The following is an 18,615-nucleotide window of genomic DNA, read 5'->3' as shown; positions in this document are numbered from 1 at the left end:
ATCCAGACATAGCGGTCTCGCCGGCAGACAAGGGTAACGCTACGGTAATCTTGTCCCACCAGGATAACACCATGAGGATGCGGGACCTGTTGGATGACACCGCATACCACAAGATTGCCACCGATCCTACCAAGAGGGGCGAAAGGAAAACTTGGGCGCTTCTCAATGATTCCGGCTTCCCTGAAGAGGTCACAAAGAAGTTACGACTCAGGGCTCCTGTTCCTCCGAGACTGTTACAGTTCACGGAAAGTCCACAAGGAACACGTCCCGTTACGTCCTATTGTCAGCAATATTGGTGCACCGCCGTATCCTCTCGCCAAATGCCTCGCGAAGCTGCTTAGCCCTCACGTGGGGACATGCCCACACCATATCCGTAACTCTTCGGATTTCTTAGGACGCAACCACCACCTTACGATTAAGGAATCTGACATACTTGTGAGCTTCGACGTGGTTTCCCTGTTTACTAGGGTTCCGTTACCTGAATCTCTGGATCTCATCGGCCGGAAATTTGATGAGAAAACCACCGATCTGTTCAGACATGTTCTAACGTGAACGTATTTTCTATTTAACGGTGACTACTACGAGCAGACCGAAGGTGTTTCTATGGGGAGTGTTCTCTCTCCCGTCGTGGCTAACATGTACACTGAACATTTCGAGGAAGACGCCTTGGAGTCAGCGCATCTAAAATCTACCTCTTTCTTCAGACACGTGGACGACACGTTTGTTATTTGGCCACATGTAAGAGACAAGCTTTCGGAATTTCTCGCACATCTCAACTCAATACACGAGAATATCAAGTTCATCATGGAGGTAGAATCTGATGGGAAGCTTCCCTTAGGTTAGGGGGAGGAACCTCCGCCACGCCGCCGGAAAACCTAACGAGGGAACACCCAGACGCTGGGCCACAGGCCGGGCGTCGAACCGCGGCGCGGACTGCGGAGGGAGCGCCCGAGGGAGGGGGAATCTGATGTATACCTCACGCCTGCCGTCCCTTGGCAGTACATCAGCACACCCGATGATCGCAACAAGGTCGATTGCAGAAATATTGTGTCCTTTGTATACTCACACCAGGCTATTCACCCGAGACTTATTTAGTCATTGAAATACGCCTGGAGAAATCGAAGAATCACAAAGAAAGGAAACGTTAACATTACAACGAAATGAAATACTTTTCTCCGAAGAAGATGAAGAGACGCTTGACGTTAAAGATGATGAATCTCAAGATCCTTTGCAGATACCGCTTGATGATTCTGGTGTACCGTCTCCTAGAAGTATAAGTTCGTATAATACATTATAATTGCGCATTGTTGCACTGCGAAGTATTATGTATATTTTCAGTCTACGTGCTACAGCTGCCATTACAACAGCTGTACGTTTGGAAGCTGGATTCATTAATGAATGAGACGCATGGTTGATCATATTAATGTAAAAAGGGCTCAAGAAAGAGTCATGGAATCACTTGATTAATAACTTCATGTTAGAAGTAGGATAGGCAAAATTGAATATATCTTCTTTGATGGACGCCGAGATTCCATTAAAGTTCTGTAACAGCACAAGCAGGTAACTAAAGACACCAGTTTCCAAGTATTAGAGGCAAGAAGAGAATTACTTTTTTTGCAGTGAACCAGGTGGAAGGTATCTGACATTCTACTCCATGCAAAGAATTAAGCAGAAGGAAGCCTGCTTAAGTTCTTGCTAACCATCTTCTGGATTTTTTAAATAAAACCAACATTGATAAAAGTTTGCTGGCTATTGGTGGTGACTCAACGAATATTAACACTAGTTGGGAAGGAGGAGTCTTGTATTTGTTTGATACAAAGCTGAATCGTCAACTCGTCTCTGGTTGCTTTGTGCCCTTCACATCAATGAGCAACCTTTGTCACATGATCAAACAGTTGGCTGGGAAATGTCTGAAAACAAGTGGAGTGGTTCAAATGGCTCTGAGCACTATGGGACTTAACTTCTGATGTCCTCAGTCCCCTAGATTATAGAACTACTTAAACCTAACTAACCTAAGGACATCACACACATCCATGCCCGAGGCAGGATAAGAACCAGCGACCGTAGCGGTGGCACGGTTCCAGACTGTAGCGCTTAGAACCGCTCGGCAAGTAGAGTGGTAAGATTGGCAACATGCTTGTCAGTGCAACAAAACTTGACATCAAACCCTCATTTGTCACAATACCCTTTCCAGATCCATTGGTTCCATTGAGTGACACTGTTGTCAAAGATCTCCCTACAGGTCAGGCTTATGGTTACAGGATAGCTTAAGCTACAGGGGCAAGTGAACTTACAACTGATCTGGCGTTATTAGAGATTGGTCGTGTAATCCACTCCCGGACGTAAACAATTGGAAAATTAGATTTGTCGAATGTCGGTTTCAAAACATTGGCTGAAAGGCAATAACTTTAAGACATAACTCTTAGCGGAATACGTTGTTGGCGTTTACTATACCTGCTGGTTTATAATCAAATTGAAATTCCCTTGGGTGTAAGAACCCCATCACATACTTTATCAAATGAAGCTCCTAAAACCTAGAAGATTTTTTTTTTGCCGACAATCTTAAGTTAATCGTGACTAACATTTAGTGAAACGGTTCTTCAGTCGCTTTTACGCTTGAAAGACTAAAAAGAAAGAAAAGCAGATATGCATAACTTAGCTGAAATGAGGAATAAAGATGATAATACACCAGGAGACCTATCTGTTCGGCCTAGGAAAATACCTGCAGTAAATTCAAATGTAACTTCATTTTTGAAACTAACAGACCGCTCAGAGAAAGTGTATTAACTTCCAATTACGTGTGAACTCAATCAGAAATAAGAAAGTTTATTCAAGCGGCAATGCAAGTTCTAAAGTGGCCATGTCATCGACAGTCCATAGGTGTTTGAAAGAACTAAGACTTCTGGTGAAGTGTATACCCATGAGAAAGGAGGAGGATACATTAAAAGCCAGGAAGCGAGCAGGAGAATGATTTCTATGAACGATTCGAAGCAAGATTTGATAAATATTGTTGTTTGAAGCTTTTTTCAATTTGTGAATGCGTTTTCAGTGCTTGGTAATAGAAACTGAAGTCAAATTTTTTTGATTTCATTAAACCACTTTTTGAACAAAATTTGGTGGACTTTATATTAATTTATGCCCTTTGGTCGGAAATTTCACTATGTGTTGTAATCGAGTGGAAATTTACAAAGCTAAATATTTATCCATAAAAAACCATTTTACATTAGGATATTACACATCAAAAGACGTAGTTTTGGGCCCATTCATCCACAAAAACCACATTTTACTTTCGCCCTCTGAAATGACACGCTGTTATAGTGCATGTAAATAGCATCGATTATCTCCACGTTTGTCTTTTGAGATGTGAAAGATTGCGATCACTGCCGATACACACACACACACACACACACACACACACACACACACAGCTATATCTCGAAGTGACCATGAAGACACCCGTCCGCTTCCTTGTTACCGCTACGCACCTTCGGCTTTACGCGGTTGCGGACTAGGTGGCAGCGCACCAAACGTCAGCAGCGCGCAGGGATAAACGCGGCCGCTCTTTGGCACGAGTAATTAGCAATCTCTTCGGGCAAATCGGATCTCGAAAAGCGGGCCGGGAGAGAGGTTCCACAGACGAATTTAGTTATATAGATTATGTCTTCGCAATCCTCACGCCCCCTTCTCGAACGACAAGTAGAGATGCTTCCAGTTTTCGTTTTACGAGGACACAAAGCTGATCGTTAACATTATTTCCTAAGCCACAGCATACCTATTACATGTGGCCATCGCGCTTCTCGCCGTGTTTTGGTTTGACGCTACGCTGGCTATACGGGTAATTTGCACTGCTAGTGTGGTGGTCTCTTCAGTCGGAAGACTGGTTTGTTGCAGCCCTTTACGCTAGTCTATCCTATGCAAGACTTTTCACATCTAATCAACATTATTCTGCAATAAATTTTTAAATCTTATCTTTTCTGTAACGTTTAACATCCCACATTTCACCTCCATATAAAGCTACACTCCAAACAAATACTTTCAGAAAAGACTTCTTAAAATATGAATTTATATTCGATGTTTGCACATTTACCTTTTTCGCGCAAGCTTTTCTTGCTATTGTCAGTCTATTTTATTACATATTCACTTCTTCCGCGGTCAGTTATTTTGCATTCAAAAAATAAAAACTCTTCCATTACTTTCAGCATCGTATTCCCTTATCTAATTTCCACACCATCGCCTGATTTAATTAGACTACTCTCCATTAACCTTTTTCACTTATGATGGTGTTAGTCTTAACTTCTATTCGAGTCATCCATTCCTCGAACTGACTTTCCAGGTCTTTCGCCGTATGTGACGGAACTCCATTTTCAGTATCATACGTCAAAGTTTTTACTTCTTCTCCGTCAAGCTTATTTCTCTTTCCAGACTGAATAACGTGGGCTATAGGCTACATCCTTGCCTCTCGTGCCCTTCAACATTTATAACGGCAATCCGGTTTCTGGCTGGAAAGAGGAAAATGGGGACGAGGGCGTGGAAGAACGTAGCAGTAACCCGAAAGCACACTAGGTAATTTGAAAACCATTCAAACAGGTAATGGAAAGCTGAGAAGAGCAGTATCTTGCTCTCTCACAGAACGAGGTTTACATAATTTCTAGACCACACTAAGAAAGAGTAGGTTTTTATGCCTGCTGTAACATACAATATCTACGTATAATGTGATTATAAATGGTTTAAATGGCTCTGAGCAGTATGGGACTTAACATCTGAGGTCATCAGTCCCCTAGAACTTAGAACTACTTGAACCTAACTAACCTAAGGACATCACACACATCCACGCCAGAGGCAGGATTCGAACCTGCGACCGTAGCGGTCGCGCGGTTCCATACTGTGGTGTCTAGAACCACGCGGCAACTCCGGCCGGCAATATGATTATACTGTATGTCAATGCGAAAGAAAAGAAAAATAGCCTTGGAACTTTACATCCTCCCTCCTAACAATTTACCGTCGAGTTTTAGCTCCAAAGTTACGAAAATTGAAATTGAGTATAGGTCAGGCCCCTTGAACCATGTGAAAATTAAATTGTATCATACTGCAACACAACAAACTTGGCATGTCGGACCTAAACAAATCAAGATTTCGTGAGGCAGCAGTACAGCTTCTTGTTGATAAATCATTTGTGTAATCGACGCTGGTGATATGCCAGAATAAAACATCGATATTTGCGATACGGGCTATGTTCGATATATGAAAGGAGTAGTTCTTATTTAATTAAGAACAACGAACTCATTCAACTTGTATGAGGGAGCTGACAGGGTTCAATTACACACAAGTTGAGTCCAAAATCATGTTCAATTTTCATAACAACGTTTCATCATTTTCACTGCTTTTGAATATAAAAACTTTATTTTTTCCCTACGGGCGGCATATTTTCCATTATTCTCACACACACACACACACACACACACACACACACACACACACACACAGAGAGAGAGAGAGAGAGAGAGAGAGAGAGAGAGAGAGAGAGGGCATACTCTCATGTCCGTCCCAGATGTGTCAGTTTTCGCTTCTCGTATACTGTATCATATCCAGCTCTACACGTCACATACTGTGTAGAAGAGGGTCTCCATTTCTGCTAGAAACGTGTTAGTAGATGAGCGAAGTCCAGCAGCCGTTTACGTCAGTCCTGAAGTGGGTTTCGCAATCCGCTGCAAACGTGAGTACTCGCTGATGCGGCGTGGTTCGCGCGTTGTCACCATGACACCAGAGGCCACCATAAGCTTAACAGTGATGGAGGGTCCGAGCATCTCGTCATCTTGGCGTGACAAGATTTGATCTTTGAAAGAAACAGCATCAAGAGTCGAGTCTTATCGCTTTTTCAGGTTTGCTCCCGATGTTAGCTTAACAATACAGACCTACTGACACAAAAATTAAGGCGGTGCGGTCAGGGCATAAGGCGAATTTTGACAACTTGTCACTATGTCCATCGTGTGTCCTTCACTAGCTTGACAGACTTCGTTGGCATAACAACGACTCACTATTGTGATGGGACAGCCACAACAAGGCATCAATTTCTCGCTACTATGATTCACTACGTCTGTTCCCGCTTTCTTCCCTTTGGTACAATAATAAGCGCTGTCTTACGATTCAAATTACGTGGACAACGGAACCAGTAACCACATCAAAAATTCTGCAATCCGCAATCAACTTCACATTAGTTTTTGTGCAAAGGCACGATAAGTCGGTTTTAATAAACTACCTAAGTCGATTTGTATTTGTTTAACATACAACGTTCAAATAATGTGCTTCTAAATCTTATTTTAGATTTTTCATGTAACTGTTACGCAGAATGTACCTGTGAACACTGTGGAATGTAAATATATTTGATCACGATCTTATTTCTTTTATGTTAGGACCAGTTTCAGTTTACACAACCATCAGGTACGTCTGTCATTGGAAGCAATTACATAAAATATAAAGATTATTTAGTCAAGAAAGAGATCGTCAAAAGACATAAAAACATGACAATGCTGACGGTGACGCTACACCACAGGCAGTTGCGTTTGTGTAGTGTAGATTCATAACGTTTTTAGGTCTTTTTAACGATGCCTATGTTGGCTACAATTTGTTTTGTTTTATGTAGTAGTTCATAACAACAAAGATATTTGACGACGATTGTACGGATCTAAACTCTTCAAAAAATGAACTTAATTTCCGACTATGGACAGCTTTACATTCCTTAAGATTTACGCAACCGGTCGCAGTGTCGTTCACTGTGACAGTGTCACATTCCTACGCACACCACCTGAATCTGCATCCTTATTACTAAAATCTCACCAAAATCATACTAAGAGGCGCGATCCTCACAAACTTTAGCAATATTTGTATTGTTACAGCAGTAAGCGGCCAAATAAAATATTACATTTATTCTGGATAATCGTGTTAAGGCAATACTGTATGCAGATTGGCCAGCGAACCGAATATAGCCTTTTTTTGAGAGATCTGAAACATTTGTGTTATGTAAACTAATCACCTTTTCAATTCTATTGTTCTAGGTCGAAGTATGAACGACAAAGCGGAAAGTACGGAAAACAGAATTCATGACCCCTCAGGACTCGATTAATACTGAAGTCTGAGCAAACGAAGGAACATTATGGAGAAAAATCGCATAGTTGCAAATTTTTGTACAGTGTTAGGAGGGAGGACCACGAACAAAATACTAAAAACTTTGACAGGTGGGGTAAGAGTATTGGGGCGTGGGATGTTTAAAAGGACATTTCTACGCTTTTTTCATGGATAACTCTAAAATCGCGCCTTCTAGGGAGTATGTTTCCCAGTAGAAAATTTAACTACATTGAACTGAACTACATTAAATTTCCTAGAAAAGTTAGAGCCATTTTTCACTAGGACTATTAATTTACGCCTTGCTGGGAATGGAAAATCGCATAGTATTTTTTAATGGCATAAAATTGATGTCTGATTTTAAATAAATTGGGTTAACAACAAATGTTAAATGCATGTACCACATCGAATTGCAGGAGAGCCGTATCAAGGTATAAATTGTGTTATAGGGATATTATAAGATATTGGAAGGGGCTAAAGCGTGGTAGCGTGATGGAAGGTAGATCGCCGGATTGTGTTCATGCACCTCCCTCCTACATATGTCTGCAAGCTTAAGAGAGAGCAAGCGATTCCACACGTCTGGCTACCCCAAGTCACAAGTGGCAACTACAGTGTGTTTCACAAAGTTGAATCTACCCCGCTGCAGGGCGCCTTATGAATCAGATCCTACGTAACTCTCTGCACACTGTTCCACGCTCCTAGTGCGGAAATAGATTTTTAGTCATGCTGTATGGCAATAGTTTTCTTCCGGGCAGGTGACTTCCCGCCACAAGCGCAGCTCCCCTTTTAGTTTACAGAGAAACTGTACCTCTCCAGTATATCCTGTCTAGCTCTCTTACGTGAGTAGACGGAACTTCACTGAGCTTGTGTTTATATAATGGAGTTTGAGTCATTGCAGTTGTTAAGTGAGTTTTATGCAAAATATTTTCCTATGAATAACGACAAGTGTTACGTTGTCTGAGACATACAAGTGCTTGTGGGAAAGAGATCTAATTCGGCTCGGCTGGATTGGATTGATAAACGTGGTATCTTGCCGCTGTCTATCGTTGACGGACGACCGGCCTACTTCCTGTCGTAACAATGACTTATAACGGTATAGCTGCAGAAAAAGTATTTATGTATTTGTCCCTTTATTATTTCCATTTATTATATCTGTAATGAATGTCAATCAATACAAGTAATACGCGTATCTGAATGCAACTGGTTCATTGTTTTTGTATGTACAGAGTAAAACAAACGTATGGACAAACTTTCAGGAAACATTCCTCATGCGTAGAAGAAGAAAGTGTTACGTGGACATGGGTCCGGAAATGCTTTATAGCCATGCTAGATCTCATATTCTCTAAATCTTCAACACAATCGTGGGAAACATACAGGAAATGAACGTACCAGGACGTATGTAACACTTGAGGGGTGACACATTGTTGAACGAAGCACTCGCAGGAGTGAACCCGTGCAGGAAAATCAGCTGCCGATAGTGCCTGCACACGCTGTACCTGGTACCGATAGAACAGGTTCTCAAGTAGAATTCTCCAGATAATAATGTGCTCAACATTACTTGTCGCAGCTAATTACCTTACGCCGACACAAGAGTTGTCGTGAACTACACCAACAAATTCCTCCTGCAGTTGAGGTGTCCTCGTCCTTTAAGGCCTCCCCAGTACAGAGTAGCGAGCTTAAGAGTCTCAAGCTTACCAAGGCGACAATCAATGGCTGCAAACGCCCTCTATTAATCTTTCCCGATACAAACGTTGAGCGCCACGGCCACTGCCATCGGTTACAAACAGTTTTTCTTAAGAAACGTGCACTACCACTTGCCAATCCCTTCAGCAAAGGGGCATCTGCCAACTACACGTCTGAGTGCACTTCTACCGCACTGTACCGGAAACCATGTACATGATGAACATTAAAACAGTTTATACTCCGTGCTTGACGCTAGAAGAGTTAGTTGTGAGTTTACTCGCTTGTCAGCACAAGCGGTGAAGTGAAGTGAGGCACTTGTCAACATTACCTGTGCTCCATCAGAACAACAAACACTGGCGGCGAAATCCAGAATTACAACTTACTGTAAATTCTAACCAAACGTCACCAAGAGGGTACTTCGGACATTTCGTGTAAGAAAAAAACGTCTCACGTAACGTTGGTACGATCTCTTCCTGCGTGTTTCCCATGATTAATGTTGTTATGAAGAGAAGTAGAAACTCAGCACTGACATGGAAATACAGCATTTTCGGAACCGTATCCAGACAACAGATCTTATTACTCCGTATGTGAGAATGTGAGAAATGTTTCTTGAAAATTTGTCCACACCTTTCGACTATCGAAACCGATCAATGGAGTGGAAGGGCGATCACGAGGAGACCGTAAGTTACTGAGTGACTCGGGACGGGGTGGCTGGTGTGGTAGTTTCCGCGTGTGAGTGCACGGAGAAATGTTCTAAATTAGTATATGCGCCTTATCGATGTGAACTGCAAAAAAGACAGGGATTAATGTTTAGTACACTGTAAATTGTGCGTCCCGCTTCTGTACGTGGGCGGACTAAGGCAGTTTTTGCAAGTGTAATGGACTCATATCAGTTTTTCACTGGCGAACTAAAACGTGTACACGAAGTCAAGTTTGAAGACTTCGAGTACAGTGCTTTTATGTGAAGGAAGCCTCCCTTGGAGTAGGACACTATATACACTCCTGGAAATGGAAAAAAGAACACACTGACACCGGTATGTCAGACCCACCAGACCCACCATACTTGCTCCGGACACTGCGAGAGGGCTGTACAAGCAATGATCACACGCACGACACAGCGGACACACCAGGAACCGCGGTGTTGGCAGTCGAATGGCGCTAGCTGCGCAGCATTTGTGCACCGCCGCCGTCAGTGTCTGCCAGTTTGCCGTGGCATACGGAGCTCCATCGCAGTCTTTAACACTGGTAGCATGCCGCGACAGCATGGACGTGAACCGTATGTGCAGTTGACGGACTTTGAGAGAGGGCGTATAGTGGGCATGCGGGAGGCCGGGTGGACGTACCGCTGAATTGCTCAACACGTGGGGCGTGAGGTCTCCACAGTACATCGATGTTGTCGCCAGTGGTCGGCGGAAGGTGCACGTGCCCGTCGACCTGGGACCGGACCGCAGCGACGCACGGATGTACGCCAAGACCGTAGGATCCTACGCAGTGCCGAAGGGGACCGCAGCGCCACTTCCCAGCAAATTAGGGACACTGTTGCTCCTGGGGTATAGGCGAGGACCATTCGCAACCGTCTCCATGAAGCTGGGCTACGGTCCCGCACACCGTTAGGCCGTCTTCCGCTCACGCCCCAACATCGTGCAGCCCGCCTGGAGTGGTGTCGCGACAGGCGTGATTGGAGGGACGAATGGAGACGTGTCGTCTTCAGCGATGAGAGTCGCTTCTGCCTTGGTGCCAATGATGGTCGTATGCGTGTTTGGCGCCGTGCAGGTGAGCGCCACAATCAGGACTGCATACGGCCGAGGCACACAGGGCCAACTCCCGACATCATGGTGTGGGGAGCGATCTCCTACACTGGCCGTACACCTCTGGTGATCGTCGAGGGGACACTGAATAGTGCACGGTACATCCAAACCGTCATCGAACCCATCGTTCTACCATTCCTAGACCGGCAAGGGAACTTGCTGTTCCAACAGGACAATGCACGTCCGCATGTATCCCGGGCCACCCAACGTGCTCTAGAAGGTGTAAGTCAACTACCCTGGCCAGCAAGATCTCCGGATCTGTCCCCCATTGAGCATGTTTGGGACTGGATGAAGCGTCGTCTCACGCGGTCTGCACGTCCAGCACGAACGCTGGTCCAACTGAGGCGCCAGGTGGAAATGGCATGGCAAGCCGTTCCACAGGACTACATCCAGCATCTCTACGATCGTCTCCATGGCAGAATAGCAGCCTGCATTGCTGCGAAAGGTGGATATACACTGTACTAGTGCCGACATCGTGCATGCTCTGTTGCCTGTGTCTATGTGCCTGTGGTTCTGTCAGTGTGATCATGTGATGTATCTGACCCCAGGAATGTGTCAATAAAGTTTCCCCTTCCTGGGACAATGACTTCACGGTGTTCTTATTTCAATTTCCATGAGTGTAGAGGAATTACAGGGTGTTTCAAAATGAATATAAGGGGTTTTAAGGCTTTGTAGCACATATTACATTCGCCTTACGATTATAAATAGTACACCAAATGAAAGAGAAACACAATTTTGCTTACAATTATTCAGTGTGAAAACCAATCACACATCGAGTCGATAGGCGAGTTGTTCCGAAACCATAATTGTGTCAGGAGCAACTGTCGCAATAACACTGTTTCTAAAGTCGGATGGTCAGCTGGTATAGGATGCACATACACACGATCGAGTCAGATGGTGTGTGTGTGAAGGTGGAGGTTGTGCACAAAATGGTGCGCCAACCGGCCCCTTGCGCCCAGTTCACCGGTCGGATAACACAACGCCGTTTAACCAGTAGCGCATTGAGTTACGCCAGTGGCGCGGCGCACCACCTTGCTCACAATAAAGGTGTGTTGTTCAGCTGCTTCCCATGGAGGCACGGGCCACAGCTGTAGCACGTCAAGACAAGGAACATCCGTTTCAATTGATTCACCGAAAAACAAAGGCTCATAAACTATCCGCGCGATATTTCTTGGGGCCAAGCGTGGAAGACTCGCACTCGTTGAACACGATTTTCAGTCACTCCCTCATTCCATACTCTTCCCATTCCGCACAGGTATACAAACAAAACTGAGTTGCTTTTTTTTCATTTGGCGTATTATTTACAACTGTAAGTTGAACGTAATAAATGCTACAACTCCTTAAAACCGGCGTATTCATTTTGAAGCTCCCTGTACTTTATAAACATGTCAGCGGCGCGTACTTCAAGTTGTGTACGCTCTGAAACTTCAGTCCCACGACATCAAACTCACGACGACAGTTCCGACTGCACAATAGTCGTACCATCACCTGTAATAGACGTATAACGGATCGAGACATTTTCCATGCACAATGGCTGAATACCAGCGCGTCATCGTCGCCACACTACTTGGGAATCGTGCAGCGAGGTGAGGCGCAGCCAAAGGTAAAAAAAAAATTGCAAAATCACATCAGGTTCTCTTCCAAATAAAATGTCGCTCTACAACAACATCGTCGCTGCAACAGTACCAACATACAAATGTAAAGTTGCTCCGCATTCCTCTCTGCAATTTGTGTACCATTTAGTAAACTAACACACACGCTCTCATTCATTCGGTATATTCGCCGTGTTTCCTAGCTTCTGATTTCTCATGTAATTAATAAGCTAACTGTGTTAGCTAATCAAATTCACATTCGTGCGGGTGAACCAATTATAAATGTGTTTACTTCTGAGCGATCCAGAACCGCAGCCTTCCCTGTATTCGAATTTGACAGCTGCTGTACACGTGTTTAGGACTGCCCTTTAACATCACGTGATATGAATAAGTTGTGCGCGTCAGTGTGTTTCGAGTAACTGAATGTATTTCTGGATCCATGCATATTTAATATTCAACAACGCTGATACAATATAATCATTGGAACTGTATTTGTCACAGAACGACGTTTCTCTAATGTCCCTGTCACTGCTTTTTGCGTGCCAGTAAAGGCACAGAACGATTACATGCGTGCTGTTTATTTTCATGTGGACAGCAAAATTTAATTTCATTCTTTTGGCTTAGAATCCCTCACGTTAAGTTAATCACTGCTATCTAACACATTGTAGTTCATTCAGTTTAACACAACGGGAGGAGACCACCACTTGGATTACTCAGTCATCCCCGTCGTGTTTAGACAGTGCTGGACACGCAGACTCCGCAAAGTTCTTAGAACTTTTTGCCGACGAATCTTGCTGAAGCAGCTTTAGTGCAACCTATTATTTCGTTTACAAGCTCTTATCTGAGGACAACAGGCACGTTTATTGGCGGCAAACTTTAGGATCCAAACTAACAGCTTTGGAAGACAGGGCAGAAAGTGCATGATTATGAGTGACCTTGGTAACGGAGTTGACAATAAGAGTCTAATTACGTGGAAAGCTAACAAGCAATATCCTGTACCACTTCCTCTTACGGTACACCATCCAATTACCACAAAATCGAAAGAAAAGTCCAACTGGGAGAGCGTCATCAAACAGTGTCCTTGTCACAACTTACGTCTTTATGTGTCCGCAATTATAAAAGAGAAATAAGAGTACTCGAAACCTAGAACGAGCGACGATACCCAGCAGGAACGGGACGCAAATAAGTCCCTGGCGCAACCATTTCATTCAGCAAATACGATTCCATTATCTTGGGGGAGTAGTGGGTTAACATCTGAGAGGCCGACAGAGGCATTAACAGCACGAAGTGCAGCTTCACGAGTTTTTGAACATGACGCAAAATCATAACAGCAACAACAGCAGCAACGTGCAAATTTATCAGCGTAAGCTTCATACCCCCACATCATAACGACTACAAACAGAGTGGCCGACAAAGAACGTGTTGCAGACTTACTTTCAAAGAATCCTCACTCACTGTCTTTCAGTGGCTTAACGCTCGGAAAAGTGATCTCCATCTCCCGGGAAGAAGATCGCAAAATTACTGAGCGCTAGCTCTGCTGCACGTTGAAAGTCCTTAAGCGTTTGCGAAAGACTTCAGCGAAATATCCTCTAAAATAACAAGTCATGAAAGTTATTTGCACGTCTAATTCTCTGTAAGGTGTTAACAACTATAACCCGACTTGGAAAAAGACAAGGAAGTCGGTCGTAGTATTGAGTATCAGTATCCAACATTCCAGTTCCTAAGAATGGAATTACAGATCACTAACGCTAACGTCATTCTGTTGTTAGTACTACAAATCTGACCTCAAACATCGTGAAGTTTCTAGAGGAAAACAAGTTTCTCCGAAAGAAGGAGTAAAAACCACTACAGTGAAACACAGCTTCCTCCATTGACACACACGGCATCCTGTAAGAATCAGATGCAGAGGAGCAAGTAGATCATGTTTTCCTGGATTACAGACACTGTGGCACCCTGTCAACTCTTGATAAAGATACGATCACATGGTGATGTACACAAGTATACTTTGGTCACTAAAACCCGTATTTTATACTAAACAACGAATGGTTCACAGAAATGAAAATCAGTGTTCTAAATGTATAGCATAGGGTGAACATTAATAAATCAATGTAACGACCGTCGAATGAGTTTGTATTTGCACTTTGTTTATTGAATGGAAATTCTTTCTAAATGTCGATAATACTGCACAATGTCGACAAAGAAGAGCAATATCACGACAATACCCAGTTACAAGGTCAGCACTACATTTCTAGGGCATTTCACCGTTTAAAAATCTTCAGGAGAATACTAAGAAGTCATACGAAATGGGACTAACACTTGAAATCAATAGTAGGGGAGGCAAATGATTCATTCGTTGGATGTGTTCGGCGAAAGTGCGCTGCATCTGTTAGGAAAAACGCAAACAACGCTACAGCAGTGACCATCTGTGTACTACTGTCCAATGGTTTGCAGTCCTTATCAAATATGCATGGCAGTGGAAATCGAACTTTTAGACGCGGTTCTTCATTCGTAATGAGTCAGTATAGACGCGAACATTGAAGAGAAATGCTTAAGGAACTGAAACTGAAGTCTTTGGAAGAACAGCGACACTACTCTCGCGAAACCTTATTAGATAAATTTTCAGAACCTGTGTTTGCTGAACAATATGCGATAGTTCAGCTGTCTCTATCGCACCGCAGGAACCACACGAATAAGAGATTCGCGTACTATGCAGGCGCACTGTCAGCTTTGCAGCTGTTTAAAAGAAAACGAAAAATAACAAGTAATCACTCATATTGCTATCGAGTACCCTGCACTTTGCACTACAGTGTATCTGTAGATGTAGATCAGCAAAGAAATGTTAGGTTATTCAGATTGACGGAGGATTGCCCTTCCTGTGAATAACAAGGTCCAAGAAGTATAATGGCATATAACAAAATTAAGAAGAAAGTAGTTTGGTTCCTTTTATTCAACCTGGGGATTCCTACATTCATTTACTTTAAAAATATAGAATTTTGTCTTCCCGTACGCGAAATATTACTTTATTTCCATGCGAATCAATGTAATCTTACCCGTGTTTTACCGACGTGAACTGACGAAGGCTACGTGAAAGTTCAATTACTAGTGATGTCATCCGGTAGCTCACAGTTGTCGTGAAACCCGTCATATATATATATATATATATATATATATATATATATATATATATATATATATATATATATATATATATATATATATATATAAACTGACGTACTTTTGCAGACTGCGGTCAAGTTCCTTATACCAAAAACAAAAATGTCTGGTAGACATGGGATCTAAAATGTATACATCAAGAGATTTAAGCACTTGTTCAGTAGGAGAGATGTTTCACAGCAGCGAAGATGAGCAAGTACTGTACTCTTAGTTTGTAAAGGTATGGATCTTTGACGCCATGTTTACTACAAATTTTACTTTCCTCAAAATCTGTGAACGGAATTTAAATTGGTAATTTGTGGTAAGGTCTTATGAGACCAAACTGCTGAGGTCATCAGTCCCTAAGCCTGCACCACACACGCAGGCGCCCGAGGGAGGACTCGAACCTCCGACGGGGGGAGTTGTACGGACCGCGACAAGGCGCCTAAGCCCGCGCGGCTACTCTGCGCGGCAAACGGAATTTAGTCTCATCCTGTGCATGCCTTCTGGCGACATAATATCGTGCTAGATGGCGCTTTCACCTGTGCATAGTCAATAGATTACAGAGCAACACTGCCAGTTTAAAAGCAATGGAACTCTTAGGACTCTAACAATTGTCATTAGAAATCTGCGTTCGAAAATGAAAGTTAAAGGGTTAACACCAATCAAATGGAAAGCGATGTTATAAAGAACGAGCTTCTTCATTAAATTTCCTCAAAATATGTGGCAGTGGCAGAGATAGGTACACCAGCTCGGCGGAGTTAGCTACCCCATAGAGGTGGAACTAATTTTCTGAAGAGGTCAAACAAAAATGAGTTAATTGTGGCTTATTAATGATTCAGTTATTTTGAACAATATCTATCATCGTTACAATTGTCAGACTAACATTACATCGTCTACATCCGTTGCTGGATTGATGTTACTCAGAGTTTTCCATGCATGTTCAGCAATAAGAATGCATATTGCTCCTGCATATCTTCTAACGCAATTTTGCGCACTTATGTCGTACACTCAATCTCTTCTAATTTTTTGACATATAGCGAAGAACTTCCCTGGTTCGCCTCTCTACTCGCCTTGCTACACGTCACTTTCACATCAATGTCAGTTTCATTACAATCATAATTATGTCTTCCAATGTTTGTTTGTTTTCATCTTTTCCTAACAAATTGTATCATGCATATGCACTTTCTGAACTAGCCAGCCCTCACCGTAAAGTGAAACTGTCAATACACACACTGATCGTACAATTTCCGTTCCACACACATTGGAAGCTGTGTTTTGAATCTGGTTTTAATTTACATACATTATATTAGCAACATTCTAACCGATTTGTAGAAGTAGGCAAGCAAATGTCTTGGTCCTCAGACCTTTTCTCGGTGAATGAAAAATTATTTTCAAATGTCAAATTTGAGTTTAGTGCAATGAGATTACAAATTTCATTCATCACAACTTGTGAAAGCAGATTTTCGGCTACGATGGCCCTACAAGCGTAATTAGTGAGGGCGAATGAGCTTTGAACATGACCGACTGGCTGACATCAAAGATAACACAGAACACGGGAATAAGGAAGAAGAAGCACCAACCGTCTCATTGACTTATTAACCGTCGGTTTGGCAGAGAACGTATAAAAACGAGTTTATTTGTTTGAACTGTGACTAAACTTTACCGTCCACCGAGTGTGGGATAGCGCTAACTTGAGAGCGTTATTTGCCGATATCTGGGCTGTTTCTGGGGTAATGGTGGCTGGAAACCGCAGCATTAGCGGTGCCAGTGTGCGTGCACGAAGTTGGCAGTTTAACGACGAGTACACGGTACTCACGTGGAGGCGCGGCGGCGGCGGCGGCGGCGGCGTCGGCTCATGCGTTCCCCACACCCACGCACGCACGCACGCGCACGCACACGCAGCACTGGCGGCACTCTGCTCCGGCTGCAACCTCCCGCGGCTGCGGCCACGCGGGGGACGCCGCAGTCTCCCTCCCGCCTTGAGCGCAGACTCGCCCGCGTCACCGGGGTTTGCACACTCAATCCGCCTCACATTCGCCTTTCCGTATCTCAAAAGATGTTTCTTAATTACACGCATTCGTTGACCTCGTGCGGTTACAGCAGTACACACGAAGTACAACAAGCTACTCTCTCAGCCACAAAGTAAGGCTGTTCTTGAGTAACACGAAGCGGTGATGAATTCTCAAAATCGCGAATCAGAGAAAGTGAAGAGACACGATTGAAGCGAGGCAGCATATGAAACTTGTCAGACAACGTGAGAGGAATACGTCTTTACCTACTCTTTGTGTTTAATGTCGACAACTATACTTCACGGTATGACATAGCTTTGTTCGAAACACACATTTATAGATGTATCACGGTTTTGAGCAAGAGCAGTGACGTAAGACTCCGAAAACTGACAATTAGATCCACGGCGGATTAAATGGATCGTAGAGCAATAACAAAATCATTTTTCTTGCCCGTTATGCTTCTCGTTTATCGAATAAAGCCACGTCTACAATTTCGAATTATGGATGAAACTTAGTACTAACAGCCGTTTTCTATTTCTTTGCCTCCAAGTGGCTCTTCTATTGGGTCACTGGAAATAATATTGCAGCTCTGTCAAACCGTACGAATTTTACGGAATACAGCTTCCGTTAAGTCGTGGCTGTGACGGTAATACTAATTTCTTAAACGCACTGAATTGTCGCAGATATTTCGCAATCTTTCTAAAATCCTAAATGCGAATCCTATTGACAAGGTTTTGGTGCGCGCGCGCGCGCGCGCGCGCAAGAACTTCAAAAATATTCCGTATTGGGAAACCCTTTTGTCACAATCTCTGCTTGCTTTGACTGGGTTGGGAAGAACGCTGTTCTACAATAGCCCGTTCTTCTTTCGTGAGTAGATAATCAATATTGTCAGTTAAAAATGTTCCAGTCACATTACCGCACATGCTACGAAATGTGAAACAATGCGATGCAAACTCACTTCCTGTACTGCGGACCGAACTTAACTGGTGACATACTGGAATACAGGTTTCTGAAATTGAAGTTCCATATTATTGTAATTTTTGTATCACAGGTTTCGTGTTATGAAGAAAATAAGTGTTCCACGGAACTGTCGCGTTGAAGACACTCAAGAAGCGCGTGACTTCGGTTAGATTTATTACAATAAAGTGCAGTGAGTGAAACTGTACTTTGGAAGCGTTACTTTAAATGTAAGGTTTTCGATACGAAGACAACCAATCTAGTGGTTACAGGCGTCAGCCGCGGTAACTT

General features: G+C 43.3%; 1 protein-coding gene across 5 annotated transcripts in view; it reads right to left on the bottom strand.

Annotated features, from left to right (window-relative positions):
• LOC126354993 (zinc finger protein jing) overlaps positions 1 to 18,615 on the bottom strand; it is a 625,696-nt gene that overhangs the window by 186,428 nt on the left and 420,653 nt on the right. The window contains exon 1 of one of the 5 annotated variants that reach the window (XM_050005105.1): positions 17,175 to 17,230. The exons of the other annotated variants lie outside the window; for them this stretch is intronic. Within the exon in view, the coding sequence (XP_049861062.1) occupies positions 17,175 to 17,215 (41 nt within the window). The 5' untranslated portion in view covers positions 17,216 to 17,230. Of the gene's footprint in view, positions 1 to 17,174; positions 17,231 to 18,615 lie in introns of those variants that run through there. 5 annotated transcript variants of the gene reach the window in all.

The sequence above is a fragment of the Schistocerca gregaria genome, chromosome 3, assembly GCF_023897955.1.
Source record: "Schistocerca gregaria isolate iqSchGreg1 chromosome 3, iqSchGreg1.2, whole genome shotgun sequence".
Taxonomy (NCBI): Eukaryota; Metazoa; Arthropoda; class Insecta; order Orthoptera; family Acrididae; genus Schistocerca; species Schistocerca gregaria.
This window is presented reverse-complemented; position numbering and strand designations above follow the sequence as displayed.